The sequence below is a fragment of the Macrobrachium rosenbergii genome, chromosome 13 (assembly GCF_040412425.1).
Source record: "Macrobrachium rosenbergii isolate ZJJX-2024 chromosome 13, ASM4041242v1, whole genome shotgun sequence".
NCBI lineage: Eukaryota > Metazoa > Arthropoda > Malacostraca > Decapoda > Palaemonidae > Macrobrachium > Macrobrachium rosenbergii.
In genome coordinates this window covers 31,327,100-31,347,859 of record NC_089753.1, presented here as the reverse complement: position 1 = coordinate 31,347,859, position 20,760 = coordinate 31,327,100, and the positions used below count along the sequence as shown (strand labels likewise).

The window sequence follows — 20,760 nt, the reverse complement described above, 5'->3', positions numbered from 1 at the left end:
CTTTGCCCTGTCCTTTTTTTTCGACTATGCAGGGAGACAGCGGCGGGCCCTTGGTGAAACAAATCGGTGGCGTTTGGACTCAGGTAGGTATCGTGTCTTGGGGCATTGGCTGTGGCAAGGGTCATTACCCGGGTGTCTACTCAAGGGTCTCCTCTTTCCTGCCTTGGATCAACAGGGTCAGTGCATCCTACTGACCTCCGGACCTCTGAAAGGATTAGCCTGCGGAACTCACCTTATAATAAAAGTCGTGGAATTGCATCATGGAAGTGTACAGTAGGGTTGGGTTAATGAAAAACATTATGGCAAGAGAATCAGTTGTTGAAATCATTCTTGGATCGGCCTAATTAACATTTGATTGTTGAACAGTGTGAACTGGACGAGTTCATGGCTGTTTTACTTAATCATATACTATTGGAGAACCATTTAATTAAATGGGAAACATACTTAGTAAATAAATTCCCTAATGGAACTTTGTTTCCTAACTGGTAAACTGAACTACCCATTTTGATAGTACCATAGTTTTCAAATTACTCAAATTAATGAACCCAGTGAACTCCCTTTCAGAAATGATGCAATTCCCCAGACTGCATAGCCGTGCTGTGAAGACATCCTAAGCATATCATGTGAAGGTTCAATAAAAAAAAAAAACATACATTCAAGTCTAAAAAACTGTATAAAAATAATAGACACAAGTATTGTTGTTCTTGTTATTATAAATAGTTTGTACTGTCATTAGTGGTTGTTAATCATCCCAGGAAAGTATTTAAGTCGTTGTTGTAAATCAGTCGAGTTGTTTCACTGTTTACTGAGTTTTCAGTAGCAAGGGGAACAGCTGATCGGACGCAAGACTTTTGTGGCATTAAATTTGTATATTCATTGTTGATTTGTACTGACCGCGGAAGAAGAGCAAAGAAAAATATGTTTTCTTTTCGTTGTAGTTTGATTATCCCTCAGAAATGAAATGTGACTCTGGTCGATATGACAGCGTAAAGCTACACCGGACAAAAACAACGCAACAATCTCCCCACGGAAGCAGTTTATCAAACGAGTGATGGTTTCAATGGCGCATCGACGTATTGGACGTCCCAGAACACAAATGCTCAGCCATAAGGGAATGAGTCTATTTTTGGATACAAAGAAGGCACAGTCTTCTTCATGACAAAAAGGCCTCTGACAAGGAAGTGCAGCTTACCAAAATAACGGACAGTTACCATTCTCCCAAATGAGAGGAGTAAAGGAAGACTCCCCACGACATTTAAAATTAAGTTTTTTGTCTACTGCGTTTGGTGACACTTGGATCTGTGACTTCGTTGACCTTTAAAGGCGCATTGGAATACTGTGGCGTCTTTTCTGACCTTTATGTAGTCTCCTTAAAGAATAATTTGGTCAAGTATCAGTGCAGATGGAAGGGAAATTCTGCATGAAAGGAGAATATCAGTTTATATCTTTTAAGAAGAATAGTTCAGTATATTAGGATATTTTTATGTTAAATTCGGTGTAACAGAAAATCTCATACCCTTTTGTTGCCCATGCTCAAAGCAAACAAGAAAAAAGGGAAAGTGAAAATGATTTGTGCTCACCCTCGAAGGATAAGATAGAAATGTCTTTTTTTAAACAAAGGAGAGCATTAAATTAGGAACAACTGTAGCAGAAAGTAAACAAAAAGAGCTGCGAAGCAAAGGAACAAATACTGTAGCTGAATCTTACAATCCAACGATTGCTGATTCCAGAGTGATTGTGAGAAAAGGTCACCTGATGGGTGTTATTTGGTCAAAATATTATAAAGAGAAAGACAGAGAAGTGTTTTCTTGCTGCAAGGGGGGAAGGGGTCCCATCAAAGAGGAGATCTAAAGATGAAACGCCCGAAATATGAGAGAAATGCTCCAACCCTCAGCAAGTTATGCCAACATGAAACTTATAAGTTTGCCTAAAGTAAGATTAAAGTTAAGCTATGTTCCTAAGGACTTTATAGAAGTGAAAATTCTATTACGTTTTCATCTAAACGAACCGAAGACCTGATGGAAGAGGAAATAGACGGAACTGTGCCCGGTAAGTATTTGGCTTCACTGAACTACATGACTCACGCTCAAAAGTTCAGAAATGGTAAATGGAAAGAAGCTTTTTTTAAGGCCAGTGTGATTAGCAGAAGAGAGCTTGGGAATGAAGGTAGAATGATGTGGATGCTAGAATCATCAGCCTAACCATGGACAGGAGAAGAGTTAGATCGAAGGTCGTTAACAAGAGGGAGAAAACCTTAGGATAAGTGGAAATGAGGAAGGACCAAGTGTCGAGTTGCCAGTAGCAGATTTAAGGTTGGTACTGAAAAAGGCGAGAAAAAATCAAGTTCAAAACCTGACTAACAAACACTTCTGCCCAAATATAAAATGACTTGCAGAAGAAATGTGACTGAAGCAGCGAAAAAGGAAAGGTTGTTACCAGTAGACCCGACGATCAGAGAGCTGAATTTGTGGGGCTTATGAAAAAATTATAAAAGTAAGAATTAGTCAAGTCGGACATTTTGGGGATACCGATAGACAAAGCGCTAGGATGGCAGATAAAAATATTTCAAGAGGTTCTTTGCTGTTGGATAAATGAACCAGAGCTTGTTTCCAAGATGAACGATAAACGCGGGATTTACTCATTATTCGAAAAAACAACAAAGCGTACAACTTTGTGGATATACTTTTTCAGTCTACAAAAATGCAAGAAAATTGCGAATATTATGAACAGATAACATCAGAAGGGTTGAGGAGGATAAGAAACACTGAATTGCTGAGAAAAGAGCAGGGTGGAAAAATGAACTTGAATGTGTGGCCTATAAGGGCTGCAATCATTAGATTCATCAGGCGGGGGAAAAACAGTAGAAGAATTCAACATACAACATTTCCTTTTAATGAAAAAATCTTCCTCTTAAGCACAGAATAAGCATTTCCTAGTTTACAATATACAAAAGAATCACGATTCGCAGCAGAAAGACACGAAAGTGGGACTCGAACACTTTTTCTGTCAAGCTGAATTTGAAATTAGAATTCTGACCAACAGGGTATACGCATCCTGTTCCTGGCTAAGAAATCGAAACACTTACCATCAGCATTGTGGAACCACAGATTATATTAAAGGACTTGTAGATATTTATTTACTTGGAACAAACCAAAACGGAAAGAAAATGAATGTTTAGGTAAACGTGAAAGGACTGTAATACAGTTTGTTGTAGGGAACAACTAGGTCGGTCATTTGCAACAAAATATAGTTTCATGTCAGATTGAATTCCTTTCTCAATCGTAAGATCGAACTTGACTGTACCATAGATTGGTTTCAGGCCAAAAAAAAAAATTGTTTCTCATAGTTTCCCCTAGTTGAATCCCCACGAAGCGTTAGTTTTCTTTTTGACTGAAAACTAAGCATAATATTACGATACTGAAGAAGATTGTCAAGATTGTTGTCAATAACTTAACCAAGAATAAACAAGCACAGTTTATGTACTGTAGTTTTACTATGTAGTTTAAGTAGTTTCATATGTAGTTTAAGTAGTTTACTATGTAGTTTATGTATTTTTACTAATCAATTGGTAGCTTCCTGTGCCAACATCTCGTAAATGCCGATTTTGTCACAATGTAAACATTTGATTTGGCAGGATGAGAGGTCACAGAATAGGCGAAGCAAGGGAGCTAGCATGGTGTGAGAGAAAGATGAGAGTTTCTGTGGAAACCAGGGAGGAAGAGTATGATGGAATTGTTGAGCCAGCTCTCCTTTATGGAAGTGAAGTGTAGGTGCTGAATGCTAATGAGAGACAAGGGTTAAGTTATTGAGATAAATTGTTTACTGTATATACAGTATAAGTGGCGTAAAAAGAATTGAAAAGCTGTATAGGTTAAAGGATGAATTGGTGTTTTGAGGTGGTTTGGTCATATCGAGAGAGTGGATGGAAAGAGGTTGGTGGAAAAGTTTGATATTTGAAAGCATTATGAAGGATGAAGAGAGGGGAGACCTAGAAGGTGCTGGGTGGGTGGGATACAAAAGGCACTGGAATGGAAGGCCTAAAACCACAATTGCGTTCAAGCAGAGGTGAGTGGCGTAGTGAATGGGGTTCGAAAACGATGTTTATGAACCTTGTGAGTAGGTTTATTTTTCTACATAAAGTATTGGTGACTGTTGTGTATGAATTAAATCAAAATTAATACTCAAAGAATTGAAACGAAGGTCATAGCTCTGACTTAATGTTTTCCACGGAAATACGTTTTTATTTAATTTTTCAAATTTAATTCTTCAGCAGCTCCAGATTTAGGCAGAGGACCGTTATAGTATTTAGTATTTAGTTACAGTAATCACTGCTTATCGACGTTCGACTGGGCAATACGTATGGAGAGACATTTAAAAAATATCAAAACTTTTAGTGTAATTTACAGCCTGTAGTCTGTATTCTTATCAAATTTTCAGATTACTTTATCGTAGATTAAGATTAAAAACGGGACTTTCAGAAATACGTATATAGTTGCTTACAATTTTATATTCATAATAAAATGTAAAGTTGGCGAAACATTAAAAGAGAAAAAACTTCGTGTAATTTAGAGCCTGTAGCTGCAAACCACTTTACTTAGGTATTTCTATTAAATTGTCAGATTACTGTATCGTAGATTTAAAAACGAAACTTAAATAAATATGCATAGTTGCTTACACTTTGTTTATAAAAAATGTAAAGTTGGCGACATTAAAAAAAAAAAACTTCGTGAAACTTGCAGCCATTGAAACTTACAGCCAATGGCTGCAAGAATCTTTATATAAGCGCTTCTGTTAAATTCCACATTACTTTATCATTATGGATTTTAAAAATAGACTTTCAAAACTACAAATACATATAGTAACTCACAATTTATTCATAATTTAAAATATAAAGTCTGGCAAAAAAAAAAACTTCGTGAAACTTACAACCAATGGCTGCAAGAATATATAGGCACTTTATTAAATTCCAAATTACTTTATCATCATAAATTCTTAAAAAGAGACTTTCAGAAATACAAATACATATAACTGCTCATAATTTATTCATAATAATAACACACAAAATATAAAGTTGGCAATGCTGACTCCGAGTAAACAAAGTGACTGACTGACACCATCTCTGGCGGCCGATGACGTCACAGCCCCAACTTCAAGTTGCTGAAGTGACGAGAAAAACGAAGTTGCCGAAGTTCCCGAAGTTCCCGTTCCGAGAAGACGTCCTCGAGCCGACATGGAGACGAGTGAGACGAAGGAGGAATCGGGAATTGCCGGATTCCGGGAAGGGGAAGTCCTCTTCGACGTCAACAGGAAGGTTAGTTTAAGAAGAAGAAAATTACTTCAATTTTTCACGAAGTTTTTTTTTTTTTTTTTTTGCCCATAGGCCTAAGGAATGCTACTATAGGCCTAGGCTTGTGGTGTTTAGACAGTCTTCGGTATTCTAAACTTGTTTAGGTCATTTTTTTATTAATATTGTATCCCTGACTATCTCAAATGTCTCAAAATATTTCAAATATTTTACAAAACGTTTTGCCAATAGGCCTAACCAAGGCTCTATAGGCCTAGGCTCATGGTGTTTAGACACAGTCTACGGTTATCTAAACTTGTTTAGGACATTTTTTTATTAATATTATATCCCTGACTCCCTCAAATGTCTCAAAATATTTCAAATCTTTTTACAAAACGTTTTGCCAATAGGCCTAAGGATTGCTACTATAGGCCTAGGCTTATGATTCTTCGTTATTCTAAACTTGTTTAGGTCATTTTTATTAACATTATATCCCTGACTGCCTCAAATAACTCGGGAATTATTCCAAATCTATACTAGGCTAGTTTATTAATAATTTCCGTAAAACTGAAGACTACTACCGCACTCCTGTAGGTTCAGTGAGTACCAGTTCATGTGCAAGAGGGGTGCCGTTTTTAGTACCAGAACTTGGGGGATGAACGTAAAAGCATAAGTAAAAGGTGGCAAGTATTATCATAAACGGTAAAAGACATAAACGCAAGCAGAAACATAAAAGCCAGCAGGTAGGTCTACCCCTCGACGACTGCCGGGAAGCAGGCCGCGATAGGCTAGTATACGCCTAGTCTTCAGTCTTGCCGTAGTATTTTGGTAGAACTAAGCAATAGCACCGCGTGGGGTATTGCTTTGGAAATAGATTATTCCCGCAGTATTTTCGTTGCTTATCAAGGATTTACTGTTATTTATCGTCGTCGGTCGGCTGTAATTAACCTGTAATTAACCTCAGAAGTTGTACGCTAGCCATCCGGGAATGCTATCGCACCTACGCATTATAGGGGGCTTTTGGTAAAAGTAGAGTTACCTTCACCTGGGGCGTCCAGGGCAGAGCCCACAGACTAAGTAACACGGCCTGCCAGGTTAGGTTAGTCAAGCTCCTTTTATAATAGGTTCCCTTAGCCAATCCCTTCTTGAACATGTGGCTCCCTAACGACTCGCGTGTGCGCGGAGCCGTTCCGTAACAACAACATTTCGGTCCGGTCTTCCCCCAGGCATTTTCCCCTTCCCAAAATCCTGCTTTCCCAAAGGGTTCCCAACCATGTTGGATAGAAATGAGGTTAATAATAATTGGTAAATCTAAGCAGAAGCTCCGCACGGACTCTTACCTTGGAAATTGATTTTCCCATTTAGTGTCGCCTATGAAGGAGATGATGGTTTTTATTGTCGGTCAATTATTATTAACCTCGCATCTATCCAGCATGGTTGGGGACCCTTTGGGAACGCGGGGTTTTGGGTGTGGGAAAATCGCTGGGAGAAAGACCGGACCGCTATGTTGTTGTTACGGCGTGGTTCCGCTCATGCACGAGTCGTTAGGGAGCCATATGTTCAAGAAGGGATTGACTAAGGAAACCTGTTATGAAAGGAACTAGACTAACCTAACGTACCCTAACCTAACCTAGTATGCCGTGTTACTTAGTTGGGGGCTCCGCCCTAGGGGTGTTTACTGGTTACAATTTTTCCGTATTACCTATGGAGGGGGAGGGCCGGTATTGTCTTACTTTGTAAGTCGTAATTTGATGTAGAACTCTTTTTCAAAAATGTAGGTTCCAATTTCATATCATGTATTGGCAACTTACCAAATAATACCAGGGCCGAGATTAAACAGGGTAAAACTTTTAAACTTCTACTGTAGCCTGTTAACTGCCAGGCACCGACTGGAATGTTTACTGCCTTTCATTTATGTTTTCGTTATATTTATGTTAAACATTTTTTTTCATGTTTTTGCATTCATCCCCAACAGGTAGTACTAAACACAGAAGCCATTTTGCTTGTAAACTGGTAGTTACCAAACCAAAGGGCCAAAGAGTATTCTGCAGTTTTACTGTAAAGTATTCACTACTGCCATAGGCATAGTTATAAATAATCTTTAGTGTTACCAAGTATTATAAATCTGCCCTCTCATGTTCAATACCGATAGAATTTTGGTTATCCACCACTTGTTTTGTCTGAAACCACTAAGCGCCATTGTTATAATAGGTTTGACAGACCTTGATAGGGGTAAGTCTAGACAAGTTGAAATGAAGGTTAAATTTTTCACTTTAAACCATTTTTGCCATCATTATATTAAAAATATGATTTTCTAGTATTTTAATGTGCACTGTGAGCTTGTCTGATGTCCATTTCAGTAGCAAATTAGTGGTTTAAAGATACTGAACCCCCCTTATATCCTACAGTTATCGGATACCACAGTGGGAAAGTGGAATACAAGGAGGTATTTAACCTAACCCAACCTAGGCCTCCAGCCCTTTATCTGGCTTGGGGAAGTAAGATTCTGTTGGCAGTAAATATACAAGAAAGGTCCTAAGATGTACGTTTTTGCATTGTACGGTCAAAACTACGTCAGGAATAGTAGTTACATGGGTCTTTGGCCTTGTCCCATTCTTTTTATATGGGCTCGTATAACTAAGGCATGACTTTCAAACAACTAAGATGTTTTGTGTAATTAGGATTCCCCATGCTCCTGAAAAATTAACTTCATTCTAGTTAAAGCTTTGTACTCCAGAGATTTATTTGTTGCTCACCTAATGCACAGAAGTATTGAGATGTTTTTCTAATGAAGGCTGAAACTGAATATGAGAATGAAAGACATAAATTTTTCTTGTCTTACAGGATGATTTAACCCATGATGAGATATGGGATGACACCATACTCATCCAGCAGTATGACGAGGCTTCAGCTCGCGTGCGTAAGATGATTAACAACAGGCTCGGCACCACTGAGAGCGAGGTATCGGAGGTGAACACTGCTTCCGATCGGGATAACAAGAACTCCAAGAAGAAGAGAAGAAAAGCCAGGAAGAAAGCTCAAGTGAGTGTTGTTTCAGCAATGTCCTGTCCTAAAGAATTTCGAAACGTTCTTTCTTGTGCGTTTTAACTCTAAAATATATTAAATTTGGCTAAGCAGCATTTATATTTGTTAAGAGACATTGTATTGAGATTTGAAAATCGCTGCACTGTCAGTAACCCAGAATTTGTATGCAGAAAACAAGGAATATCATTCTAAAGTAACCACTTGATTGTCTGGATTGCTAACCCCATTTTTCCAAATGTTGCGGGATGAAATCAAGCCACAAAAACTCCAGGCATAATGAAATACTGTACCAAAGTAAGAGTAAAATACTCAAGCTCAGTGTTACTATATTCAGTGCAATTGAGTATTTTACTTGACGTGAGTTAATGATGATTACTGTAGAAAAATTGTATTGTAGCTTACTTATAGCAGTGAACCAAATTATATTGTATCTCTCTCTCTCTCTCTCTCTCTCTCTCTCTCTCTCTCTCTCTCTCTCTCTCTCTCTCTCTCTCTCTCTCTCTCTCTCTCAGTATGTGTGAAAAGAAGATTCCCGTTTTAAAGTCAGCAATATTTATATGGAATTAATGTTTGCTTGTGAAATATTTCCCAAATTCCACCCACAAACTTTTACATTCCAAGTATTGTAGAAAAGTTATCATGTCTTGTTTGTTGAGAACCCAAAAAATTTATGTCATGTTAGTCACTTTCAACCCTAATAAGCTTTGTTCCATTGAGAACACAAACTTTTGTTGCTTACATAGATATATCTTGATATATCATCAGTGCAAGCTGGTTTGTTTATTTGTTGAAGCTTAAATACAGGGTTATTAATTAGCAGTAGGTGAGTTAGGGGGTTGGGTATGAGTACTGTTGAATTATTTTCTCCTGTATTGACCTTTTGGTTATCGACAGTGGCTTTTCTTTTGATCTTGATAGTGCCTGTGGTAAGGATGATGACTGCTGTGTTCCCGTTTGACCCAAATTTCATTCATTAATTACTTTTCCTCATCCTAATCCTTTTCCGTCTCACCATCTTTGCCTCCTCTGCTTGTGTGTGGAGTTGTCAACCTGGTTCATGAGCTTGCTTAACTTGTGCTATGTTGACAAAGTTTTAATGAAAGTACAGGGAGTTGAGTCTCCTTTTCCTGTGGCTACCATCCCCCCACTGTTTCTCAAGTACTGTACACCCAAGGAGTTTTACCAGTCTTTCAAGGATATGAAGCAAGCATTGGTTGGAGGTGCTCTGTGTGGGATGATAGGTAACTGTGCATTACCTGCCAGAATCAAACTAGTTATTGTCATGACAGGAACTGCCCAGTGAATGAAGGTTTTCATTCTTAATCCAGACACCACTCTTAAAAAAAAATCTTGTACAAGAGTAATAAAGAAATGTCTTTTTTTTTTTTTTTTTTTTAGGCTGCACGATTCATCCTGAATTGAACTACATTATGGGGCATTAAAGTGCTTAGCCTGCCAAATATTTTGAAGGCTCTGTCTTCAGTTTTAAATTGCATTGAACTGATTACTATTCTCATCATTGCATAACTTTATTTCCAGTGGCATGTTGGAGATTTTTGCCGTTCAAGATTCAGTGAAGATGGAGAGATATATGAAGCAACAATTATTTCAGTTCAGTCAGAAAGGGGTAAAGCCATAGTTAGATATGTTGGGTACAATAATGAAGAAGAGGTCTCCTTACGTAGTTTAATGAAAAGCAAAGGCAAAGATTTTCGCCGCATGCAAGAGGAAGCCGCTGAAGATGTACAGTCGGAGGTCTGTAATTCAAAGTGCCACAATTTGGTATTGCATTTACATGTAAACAGTTTATGGTAATTTGATGCAAGTCTTCTAAAGCTTCAGAGCATTTTTCACAGCTGTTAGCCTGATGGTTTTAAAGATAATCAGTGGAAAGATATAACAAAATTTAATGTAATGTTCCTTATAAATATAAAAATACATTATCAATTAGAAGGAAAATGGGATGTAAATATCAGTGATGAATGTTAAAAGTGAGTAGTTTTATCACAAACTCATAATTTTAACGTAGCCTAATTTGGTCATCTGCACAAAGTCCCAAGTACCAGATTCCAAAAGAAAAAAATACAAGGTCAGCAGTTGCAGATAGGTTGGCACATGCATTTTCAGTTCTAGGTCCTAGCTACTAGCAGTTTCACTTCTTGTGTGGCTAACAGCTACTTGGCAGTTCATAAGCAACTACAGTTTACTAATTTTTGAGGAATGCCATACGCTATATTCCATAGCAATTTTCTTTCCAATAATAATTTTTTGGATAAATTAGTATTCTTTTCTCCTGCAAATTTTCCCATTGCAATTTGATTTTTATGGTAAAATTCCTGGGGGTGGATTTTTACTTTGGCATTTTGTCACCAGTGAGTTAATTTCCAGTCAGTTTTTGCTTCTGTGCTGCATATGATTGTAATTTACTTGTTTTTATTTTGTTTCATTTAGGGTTTTGGTATTTTGCCTTTTAGTGGTGGTGGTTAACTAGCATAGAGTTGATCGCTAGGTAGCATTTTTTGGTTAGTATGTAACGTTTGTTACTACTGCTATATCTATTTTAAGGTGGAGTGTTCCTGGTATGCTTTGGATGTTTTGTTTTTTTTCCTCATTAATTTGATAGTGGATTGCTCTCACTTTTTTTCATTTTGCTGTTCCCGGCTGGCTTTGAAAGTGTGTTCATGTTTTGCTAGTGTTTTCAGTAATATGTTCCCTTAACTTTTGCACAGCTCGAATTCTGTTTGGGTGCGTGATGTTTATGTATATCTGTATGTTGTCCTAAGATTCAGACTGGAAATTTCTTGGCGTTGTGCACTGTGCTTCAGCGTAGGTATATTGCCTTTCCTGGTGAGCTCAGTTTATCTCAACTTTTGAAAGGGACCCCTCATCACCTGTAGGGTGCTTGTCTATTTTTGTTTGTGAATCACTTGCCTGTATTTTTACTGTACTAGTTTGTATTATTATGAATTCTTGATGAAGAACTAGAGGTGATTCACCACTTTCAACATTGATAGAAGAGTTTAGGGAATCTTTTAAAGCTCAAGTGCATTTTCTCAGTCCTCCTGTATGAATTGAATCCGCACTTTTCAAAGTTTTATCGTAGGCTGAACTGTGTTTTAAGTGGAGCAACTGGTGGTTTAGGCAACATTGAAATGAAAAAGTCATGCAGTGGTAGCAGTCTTGGTGACCTAGCATTTAAACTTTTCAAATAGAGTACTGTACATGTAAATTTTTTTATACTATTATAGTAACGAGTAATGTCTGGTATCCATGAAAAGACCTTTTATAAAAAAAAGAATTTATATAGAACCCACGCTATCCATTCAACATGGGTTATATCAGGAGCATAATGGAAGATCTTACATGAGAAGTAGCAGTTAGGTACTTCTGCCATGCAGAGTAGTGTGGTGACAAGACACTTCTTACTTAACAACATATTTGTTTAACAGCTGCTTGTACTTACAATCAGCTCTCCAGCCAGTCAGTATTGTACACAGTTTGAGAACTGTACATGTAAGCTACTGGTTCCAAAAGCAATCATATGTATGTGTGTTTACCCTCTTTAGTAATTTTATTCCCAGTTTTGATATCAAGTTAATATTCCTTAACAAAATTACTGTGATTACCGTTAAACACATTGCAGTACATGCTCACCAAAGTTGTAGCCATATGTTGCACATTGCCTAAACTCAATAAACAACAACTAAATTTTTGTATTCCATACCTTATAAGTAACAATATTTCTTTTGCCTTACCATGGGGACTTTTAAATAGAGAAACAGACCTGAGGTAGCCTTTTAATTGCTAGTCAGCCAGTTCTACTATTGTTCTTGTGTGTGTGAGTTTGTCTTGGTTAAGTTTTTGTTTTGATTACGTTGATTTTGTGTCTACACAGACATGCGATGACAGTGTCATCCCAGCCGCTGAAATTTCCTCAACCTTCTGCCTCTGCTTCTCAGGAATTCTGCCCCCATCCCTCTCTCCTCCATCTTACCCACTTTCGAATAATGATTCAGATGGTAAAATGGTGAAAACATAAAGCAAAGTTTTTGGTTAAATATAAGAAATTATTCAAAAATTTGTGGATTAGAATCAGATTTTCAGTAAGTTTCAATAAAAGTTACTTCAGTGATTGTGTTTTTGTCGTGTAAGGTTGATATGTAAGGCTAGCCTGCATGTGCGTACGTACGGGGGCACCTTGTGTGTTTACACACGTGCACTAATCTCTCTCTCTCTCTCTCTCTCTCTCTCTCTCTCTCTCTCTGGTGTAGTTATTCACAAAATGAAAAATATGTGTACTGTATTTAACATTATATTAATTTAATTCATGTGTTCCAGATGAGTGATTTATGCAGTTCAGTGCAAGAGAGTGATATGCAGTCAGATACAGATGGTGAACGGTCCAGCAAGATGAAAACACCTCGCCCACCAGGGATGCCACAACATCGGGTTAGTATCTTTCATAAGATTACAACCATAAATTATATAATTTATAAATGTACACATGTAAGGTGACGATATATCAAAATCATCTGTGAGTATTAGACTATACATCGTCTATTCAGCTGAGCAGACAGAAATACAATCTGTTCCCTTTGTACAGTTTTCCAATGCCTGTTTTCACAAGGGAAACAAAAATTATAATTCACTTTACAGGAAAATAACACATCTCATAATTAAAGTGAGCCACCAGAGCTCAGGTGGTGGCCTGTTTTAGATAGTGATTGGTATATTCATTGCAACACACTGTGCAGGTGGTGCTGCTTCTCTTTTCTTTTGTTTTGCCCCTTAAGATTTTTATTGCTCAGAACTAATGTATTGCCCCACTGCTTCCCAAACTCAGGATATTGTGTTGAATGTAAAATCTAGTAATGCAGTGACAGTTGGCAAAAACTGACTTTTAGATGAACAGTGGTCTCTCTCTTCACTAACAGATCCAGGGATACCCAAAACTGTGAAATATAAATAAAGGGAATAAACTTACACTTGTCATGTAAGTCAGCAAAACATGTAGAATCAGTGCATTATAGGATCAAGTTCAAAACCCTGGCCTGAAAAATGTCTTATTCAATTTACTGAGCAAATACCAAACATAAATGGCTCCAGTGGCTCTGACAGTTTTGGAATAAGGGGTGAAGGGAAATACTGATGGCACATGAAAGAAGTTAAATTTTTTTTTCCTTAAGGTACTAAATGCTATTCACAGTTGTTGATATCTTGAATTAATATTGTTTCCCTTAATTTATCTTTGTAACACTAATATTTGCCTTATCACCAGTTGTTAAGGTTGTAATGGAAGTATTCAGTATGCTTACTCTCAGTAGGCTGGAGACAGAAACTGATAAAAGACTTGGAGATGAACAAACTGGTTTAGATCAGGTATTTACCCAAAGTGAGAGGAGAATACTGGCCTGTCATCAGATGTAACCAGTTTATCAAGTTTCTGCAGCAGAACCTTGTCAGGATGTAGATTGTGGCTTCTGTTGGATGCTTCATCATGAATGAGGAACTTAGTGGCATCCCTAGGCAACTGGTTGGTGTTGAGAGCAATTGTAGATAAGGATATAGGTCCGGTGGAAGCTGTAGCTTGGCCAACAAGCAACAAGATATGGAGATTATAGTCCATTATCCAGGAGGTTATGGAGTAGGACAGAAATTGTGGATAACATGAAAATTGCTAATTGGGCACCTTGGCTGTCCTGGAGAAATCTTTATTCCCACAGTTCCTTCAAAATGTGTTCTCTGTAGCTGCACATATGATTATGGTTGGCTTTTTCACAGATTGATAACTGCCCCGCTGCAACTTCTGATATGATCTCTAAAACTCTCTGGTGGGAGACTCCCAGGCACCTTATGGTTGGAGTTAAGCTGGTTCCTCTTTTCCCAGATATATTTTTATTCATATGTGGCAAACCAAGTTGGGAAGTGCACACTCACTAGACTACCAGGCAACAGGACTTAGTATATGCAGGATGGAGGTAGCCCATCAACTTCATAGTTGAAGATTTATCTTCTAAGGGCTTCTGATATGTGCTCAGTTTGAATAAGACAGTGTAGTTGATGTGATGACAGAGAGCTTAATAACTATGTACCTTACCTGAAGAATCAGGGCAGCACAAGATCGGACACCATGTGTTGTCTTGTTGATGTAGTACCCAGGTTTGTACTAGGAAGGCACTGTGTGGTAATGGACTACCTCTGCTGAAGGAAGTAGTTTTTCTGTTCAGATGGCTGCTGCATCTGAAGGTCTGCAAGGCTCTAACAACAGTAGGGCACATCTTTAGTGGATCAGTTTACAGTGAACTCATTTTTAGTCTGCCAGTATTTTTTGCTGAGCCTAGACAGAACAAGGAGCCTGAAAGTTAGATGCATTTTTTCCATAATACATTCTAGAGATATACACCTTTCCTCCATTTGGATTTACAGGAAGGAGACTAACTAGAAAAGCTTCAGAATTAGGCAGTTGGGGCTATTGTCCTGAACTGTCAGAGCTCCAGCCATCATGTGTATCAGGCTAAGACTTCTACCTAGCTCATGTCATCTGTTGGGTGAACTACAGCTTCCACCAGGCCTTCATCCATAGCTATAATGTTGCTCTCAACACCAGCCAGTTGCCCAGTGATGCCACTAAATTCCCCTTTCATGATGAAGCATCCAACAGAAGTCACAGTCTCCATTATGACATGGTTTTGCCTGCAGAAACTTGATAAACTGGTTATATCTATTCCTCTGAAGCCTATTTTCTTGTTTTTTTGGCACTGTACATTCTCATTGTTGGCCCTCAAGGATTTTGCAACCAACCTAATAGCAAAGGCCCAAACTCAGGCAGTCAGGACTGTTTCACAGCTCCCTTCACCATACCTTCCCTTGCTTCATACATCAGGAACAAAGATGATATTGTTATGTGCCCAATAATAGCTTGGACTTCAAGAAAGATGACCTTGTTATGTACCCAGTAATAGCTTGTACTTCAAGAAAGGCAGAAATTCCACAAGAGACTTCTAAACTGTTCCATTTACTAATCATTCCAGAAAATTATTTTATAGAAACAATCACCAACTGCCTCACAAAGTTAATCTTTGAGCTTATAGTAACATGACAGATGACAAAGTAGTAAGATGGTTGTTCACAAGATCAGAACCTTTCCCCTCTTTAATTTTAACCAAAACTTGAATGGAAAGTCATTTTGAATGAAGTACCTGAATAGAAGACTATTGCCAGATCGTGCTTTGTATGAGTGATGAGTTTTTATGACAATTTTTATACAAAAAATCAAGTTTTCACATGTGGTGGCACTTGGAATTCTTGAATGTCTATTATAGGAATAAAAAGAAGAAAAATATATTAACTAACAAAATATGAAAATTACTCAACTCTGTATCATTTGTCACATGTTTTGACGTTGCTGAAATTTAGATTTTGGACATTTATATACAAGTTTGTCAGTGTAGGGTGCATTTTTAGGAATTCATTGCTAACACAGTCCATAGTGGGTACTTTTAGGTATTAGTAATACTTATAGAACTGAAGCTGAGACTGAAAAAAATGGTACTTTAATGGAGAAACATATTATACCAAAAGTGCAGTTTTTTATAGCTACCCAAGTTATTTATTTCCACGTCACTGGCATGGAAAGTAATGTAGTGGTGATATAGTAATGAAGTATAGGTTGCATTTAAACTTACTCTGTTGACCTTCAGACTTCCTAACACCATTTTTAATTTTGAATATGTATTTGATGCCTTCATTCATTTTTCATTACAAAAATATGAAAAAATTACATGAATGTGGAAAAGTCTTACGTAATTTTACCGGAACGATTCTTTTGCAGATGCCTCCACCCTCCTTCTTTGGATCTGGTGCCCAGTTTAATCCTCCTGTAAGTACAGTTTTTTAACTTTTGTAATTGGTTTCTGTAATACAGTGGTACCTCAGCTTGTCAGATTTTGTTATCATGTTTGGTTGAAATAAAAATTGTTTGTACTTAATGGAATACAGTAGACTGGTAAGTACTAGGTTCATTGGGTGCTGAAACAACCGCGACCAGTGATTTGTACTTACCAGAATAATGTGGTAAGCGGGCTTGAATTAATGGAAGATTAATTGAATTAATGCAGCCAACACTTTCAAGTCTAAACTTTTGAACGCATTTGAGTCAGTCATTTGGCATGTTGTCTGCCTTGTAAAGTAATTGCTGATATTGCATTTTTATGTGTTAAAAGTTCTAACAGTAGTGTGCAGTATATTTATTTAATGTAATGCATTTTCCATACATTGTCTTATTTACACCTGAAAAGTGGTTTTTTTAAAAGTGAAAGTTTCATTCCTTGTTCATCTCACCATCACATGTTCAAAAATTCTGTGATGTTTGGTTTAAAGAAAGTGCAGTTGTATGCATATGTTTATGCTCTATATTTCAAAATAGGCAATTACACTACGGCAATTCACTGTTAATCAAACTTATAAAAAAAAGTTCTTGTGAATTTTTTAAGCAAATGGGCTCTGCTTCCATGTTTCATTTTGCAAGCACATGCTCTGAAATTCCAAGAATTATGGTTAGAAGAAATGAAGTTGCCTCAGCCTACTGCCTCCACACCCTATGAGTTTGAAACATAACTGTTTACTCTATTATCAGTGGAATTTAGGGCTTCACTAAACACCACATCATTGTTTTCAAGGAAAGGGTGTATAAAATTTACAGTAGATTTTCTGATATGGTTTGGAAAAATGATTGACATTTACATTACAGTATACTTTATTTAGTGCTGTTTAAATTGTATCATCTTCAAGTAAGATTACACCAAGTTACTGTACATTGTTTAATGGTTAGGAATTTTCATTAAACACTCTTTCCTTCTCTCTCTTGCTGTGGTAGAGTGATTTTATTGACATTTATTTAATGCAGCACTGTACTTTACTAGTGCAGCAATTGAGTGTTACACAGTTTTTGCAGGCTGTGGATGTGTATGCATGTACACGCTTTATATATATGTATATACATCACATTGAGATAAGCTCTGCTCTCTCTCTCTCTCTCTCTCTCTCTCTCTCTCTCTCTCTCTCTCTCTCTCTCTCTCAGGCAAAAATATGTTGTTTTATTAAGAATTTGGGTCATATATTAATGTTAAAAAAGGAACAAAAATGTTTGTGGTATTTTTTTTTATGTTGTGTAAGTTTTTGTATTTTAGATATCATGTTAAAATAGGAGGTGGAACAACTGCAGTGAGTACATATTTGTTAGGCTGACTTACAATACTATATTATACTTATTTTTAGAAGCAATTCATTTTGCAGATGCATTCAGAAATTAGGATAGGTTGTTAATTACTTTATATGTAATTGTACTACACTATAAATTCCAAAGTACAGTTAGGATAAGTTGTTGATTACTTTATGTGTAATTGCAGTACACTGTAAGCCATGCAAGTTGGCTCCAGAGTATCTTGTAGGTTGTTTAAATCTTTTGTTTCATAATGGCAGACCAGACCCCAAGGTTTTCCATAAAGTTAAGGTGCCATTGTTTTGCATTGATAAGTTAGATAACAAAAGTAATGAATGTTTTATGGATTGTTAAGCTTGTCCAATTTGCATGCCTGTGTGTTTTGTACCTTTTTGTTTACCAGTAATCTAGCAGTCTCACTTTTGCATCTTTTCTGCACCTACTCTCTTTCTGTTCCTCTCATCTCATGCTACTTAGTCCAGTTATCTCGAATTCTACATCTTCTAAGACCTTCCTGCTCTCATAACAGGGTTCTCGACTCCCTTTCTTCTCAGTTTGCTCATGTAATGCATTTCAGTCATCAAGAATCTCGTATTCCATATATATTTTGTAATGAGCACCTGTTGTGACCATCTCGGATACTAAGCATTCATTGTTTTTTCTTGTAATCATTTAAGAGTTGTTGATGCAATGCAGATATGTACCAGTTCAGTTAAGCTGCCTATTTTGGTGATTGTGTCTTTCTGCACTTATTCCACATTATCCACGATTATATTTACTTTTTATTACAATGCTTTTTTCCTAGTTTTGGCTTGAGACTGTCGCATACATCTGTAATCACCTTTAATCAGATCCTCATAGCAATTTTTCTGACTGCAGGACCAAGGCTTAGTCATACCTGAACACTCTTGTAAATTTAGTAACTAATATAAATGGTTAATTAGGTACCTTCATAGTTAGTGTAACATAATTGTTGGCCTAACACACCTGATGGGAGGGCGTACAATACAAGAATATATTCCCCCCTTAAATTGTATAAGGCAAGAACCACCCCACACCTGGAATCCTTAAGACAGTTGTAAAGTACATTCTACTTCTGTCCTTGAGATTCACAAATATTCATGTCCGTAAATATAATTCCCAATCCCAGTTAGTCTTTATTTTTCTAAAAAATTATGAGACAGTTTTATTAAAAATGGAAACCTCTTCATGTTTTAAAACCAAAAGTAAAAATTATGAGACCTGTAATGCCAGGTTTAATTAAAAATGCTAACCTTTCTTCATGGTTTACAACAGGCATTAACCATTACAGGCCAGGTTGAATCCCCAAGACCAGGCAAACTGCCAATTTAAAAAAAAAAATCACTATGTGGCAGGAAGTACAAAATGACTGGCTGAACCTTGCTATGAAGGCAGTCAGAAGATGATGGGTAGTGGTGGTAAAGCAGGTTGCGTAGCTTCCTCCTCCTACCCCTTTGGCTGATGCAGACTTACTGTACTGGTTATGAAAATACAAATTGAGCCATTTTCTGTACATCCCAACAATGTGGTTCTCTTGGCTGATTTTAGCATTTGCCAATCCTTTCTAATAATTTTTCAGTACATAAAATTACAATTACAGCACACATATCATAACAATGAACTAGAAGCAGCAACAAATTGGTATATTTATGGTAAAATATTTACAAAATATACTGGGATGGGGAGATTTAGTACCTTTAGTAAGTTATAAATGCTCTTTCTAATATATTTTTGTACTTTGCAAAATTACAATTACAGCTCACATGCTTTTGTAAAAGATTAGAACCAAAACCAACACCAGTTGGTATGTTTATGGGCAAATATATACAAGATGTACTGGGACAGGGAGATGCATTTTTACATTTAGAGCTGAGGAGTGATTTGGTCTCACAAGGAACGTTTCTGCGCAAAATTCATTTTTTGAAACAGTGGGGATCAAAAGAGCCATGAATAGCTTTTGGTGGATTTACCAGTAAAATGTATGTTGGCCATTAAGACTGCAGTGGTCATCTGAAATTTACTCTTAATTCAAGTTTTTGAAGCTGAGTGTAAAGAATAGCTATGGATTGCCAGTGAAATAATTTTCGAAATTTTCATAATTCAAGTATAGGAGTTTATGTAAAATTCAGGGTAAAGTTTTAGTTCTTAAGTACAATAAGGCTACTTTTAATTTTCACATATTGTTCAGCTCCTTGTTTTTTAACAGCCATACTTGCCAGACCTCCCTCCTCCTCCAGCCCTAGCTATGGATGTGAGTGATGACCCCAGGACTTCTGAAGCTTTGCATACAATGCTTATGAGTTGGTATATGACAGGTTACCACACTGGCTATTATCAAGGACTGAAGCAAGCGGAGTCACTGAAGCAGAGGAAGAAACATAAATGACCATGTTTTTAGTAATTACCCATATTTAAAAGGTTGGTGCACAATCTCACTTTTGTAACTTTTTTTTCTAGTTCAATAAAATTGGGATACTTCTTTTAAGAGGAATAATGACTTTTCTTTTACCATGTCCTGGTTGATTTCAGATTTGAATAGCAAGAATATTGAAAGCACAGTGCTCTCAATATTACTCGTGTATTCTATGTTCTTTATGTAATTTGCAGATTATGTGGCACTTCCTCAGTTTTCTGTATTTTATGTTCATTTTATGGTCCTACTTTTTACAGTTATCATTTATTTGTTAAACATGTACCATTATGCAAACTTATGTAACCAAGCAGTCAAACTACAGGTAACATGATACTTTTATGTAACCTGCAATCTTGATATTAGTTACAGGTTTTGTTCATTTGCTTCCTGCAAAGTCCTGACTTGGTTGCAACATTTCCCCCCCTTCACCCCAACATCTGTCCAGAGCATTAATATTGCACACTGCTTTATTTCCAAGTGGTTTTGTTTTGATTAGTAAAAACTATTTTATGTAAGGACCTATGCTTATATGCAGGTATTCATGATAATTAACTCAGCCAGTTACTCCCAAATGCCTGAAGGCTTGATGACTATCTTGAGTCAGCAAACTTTCCAGTTATGAGGATCTTGAGTCCACATTAAGAATTTCTGCAGGAAGACTTTCCCAGTTCAAGGGTCTGTGCTTCAGACTGGCAACAGCTGTCCACTTGGATGTTCACACACGTCTCAGCTTCGGCCCATTTGAAGGGCATTTGCTTTGTGAAGTACCTGGGCCAT

The 20,760-nt window shown here is 37.1% G+C and overlaps 2 protein-coding genes across 5 annotated transcripts in view; both read left to right on the top strand.

Moving 5' to 3' along the window:
- Positions 1 to 930, top strand: part of LOC136845128 (serine proteinase stubble-like) — a 512,075-nt gene extending 511,145 nt beyond the window's left edge. For both annotated transcript variants that reach the window (XM_067115020.1, XM_067115022.1), the window contains one exon: positions 33 to 930. In XM_067115020.1, coding sequence (XP_066971121.1) covers positions 33 to 194 — 162 coding nt within the window. In that variant the 3' untranslated portion in view covers positions 195 to 930. The remainder of the gene's footprint in view (positions 1 to 32) is intronic.
- Positions 931 to 5,098: 4,168 nt separating this feature from the next.
- Positions 5,099 to 20,064, top strand: Smn (survival motor neuron). 3 transcript variants are annotated; one of them, XR_010855083.1, is made up of 6 exons: positions 5,101 to 5,311; positions 8,129 to 8,326; positions 9,869 to 10,084; positions 12,668 to 12,778; positions 16,161 to 16,354; positions 17,345 to 18,911. XR_010855083.1 is itself a non-coding variant. In XM_067115023.1 (6 exons), the coding sequence occupies exons 1-6, from the start codon at positions 5,231 to 5,233 to the stop codon at positions 19,954 to 19,956; spliced, it is 834 nt and encodes a 277-aa protein (XP_066971124.1). In that variant the 5' UTR covers positions 5,102 to 5,230; the 3' UTR covers positions 19,957 to 20,064. The 3 variants fall into 3 exon arrangements, 2 of the variants coding, with proteins under 2 accessions (XP_066971125.1, XP_066971124.1); XM_067115023.1 differs by lacking the exon at positions 17,345 to 18,911 and adding an exon at positions 19,777 to 20,064 and having other exon boundaries at positions 5,102 to 5,311; positions 16,161 to 16,208; XM_067115024.1 differs by lacking the exons at positions 9,869 to 10,084; positions 17,345 to 18,911 and adding an exon at positions 19,777 to 20,064 and having other exon boundaries at positions 5,099 to 5,311; positions 16,161 to 16,208.
- Positions 20,065 to 20,760: the final 696 nt, after the last annotated feature.

Coding starts and splice junctions, on each gene's coding strand:
- Smn (XM_067115023.1), top strand. CDS start 5,231: ATGGAGACGAGTGAGACGAAGGAGGAATCGGGAATTGCCGGATTCCGG. Junction 8,327..9,868: donor AAGCCAGGAAGAAAGCTCAA/GTGAGTGTTGTT, acceptor CTTTATTTCCAG/TGGCATGTTGGAGATTTTTG. Junction 16,209..19,776: donor GTGCCCAGTTTAATCCTCCT/GTAAGTACAGTT, acceptor GTTTTTTAACAG/CCATACTTGCCAGACCTCCC.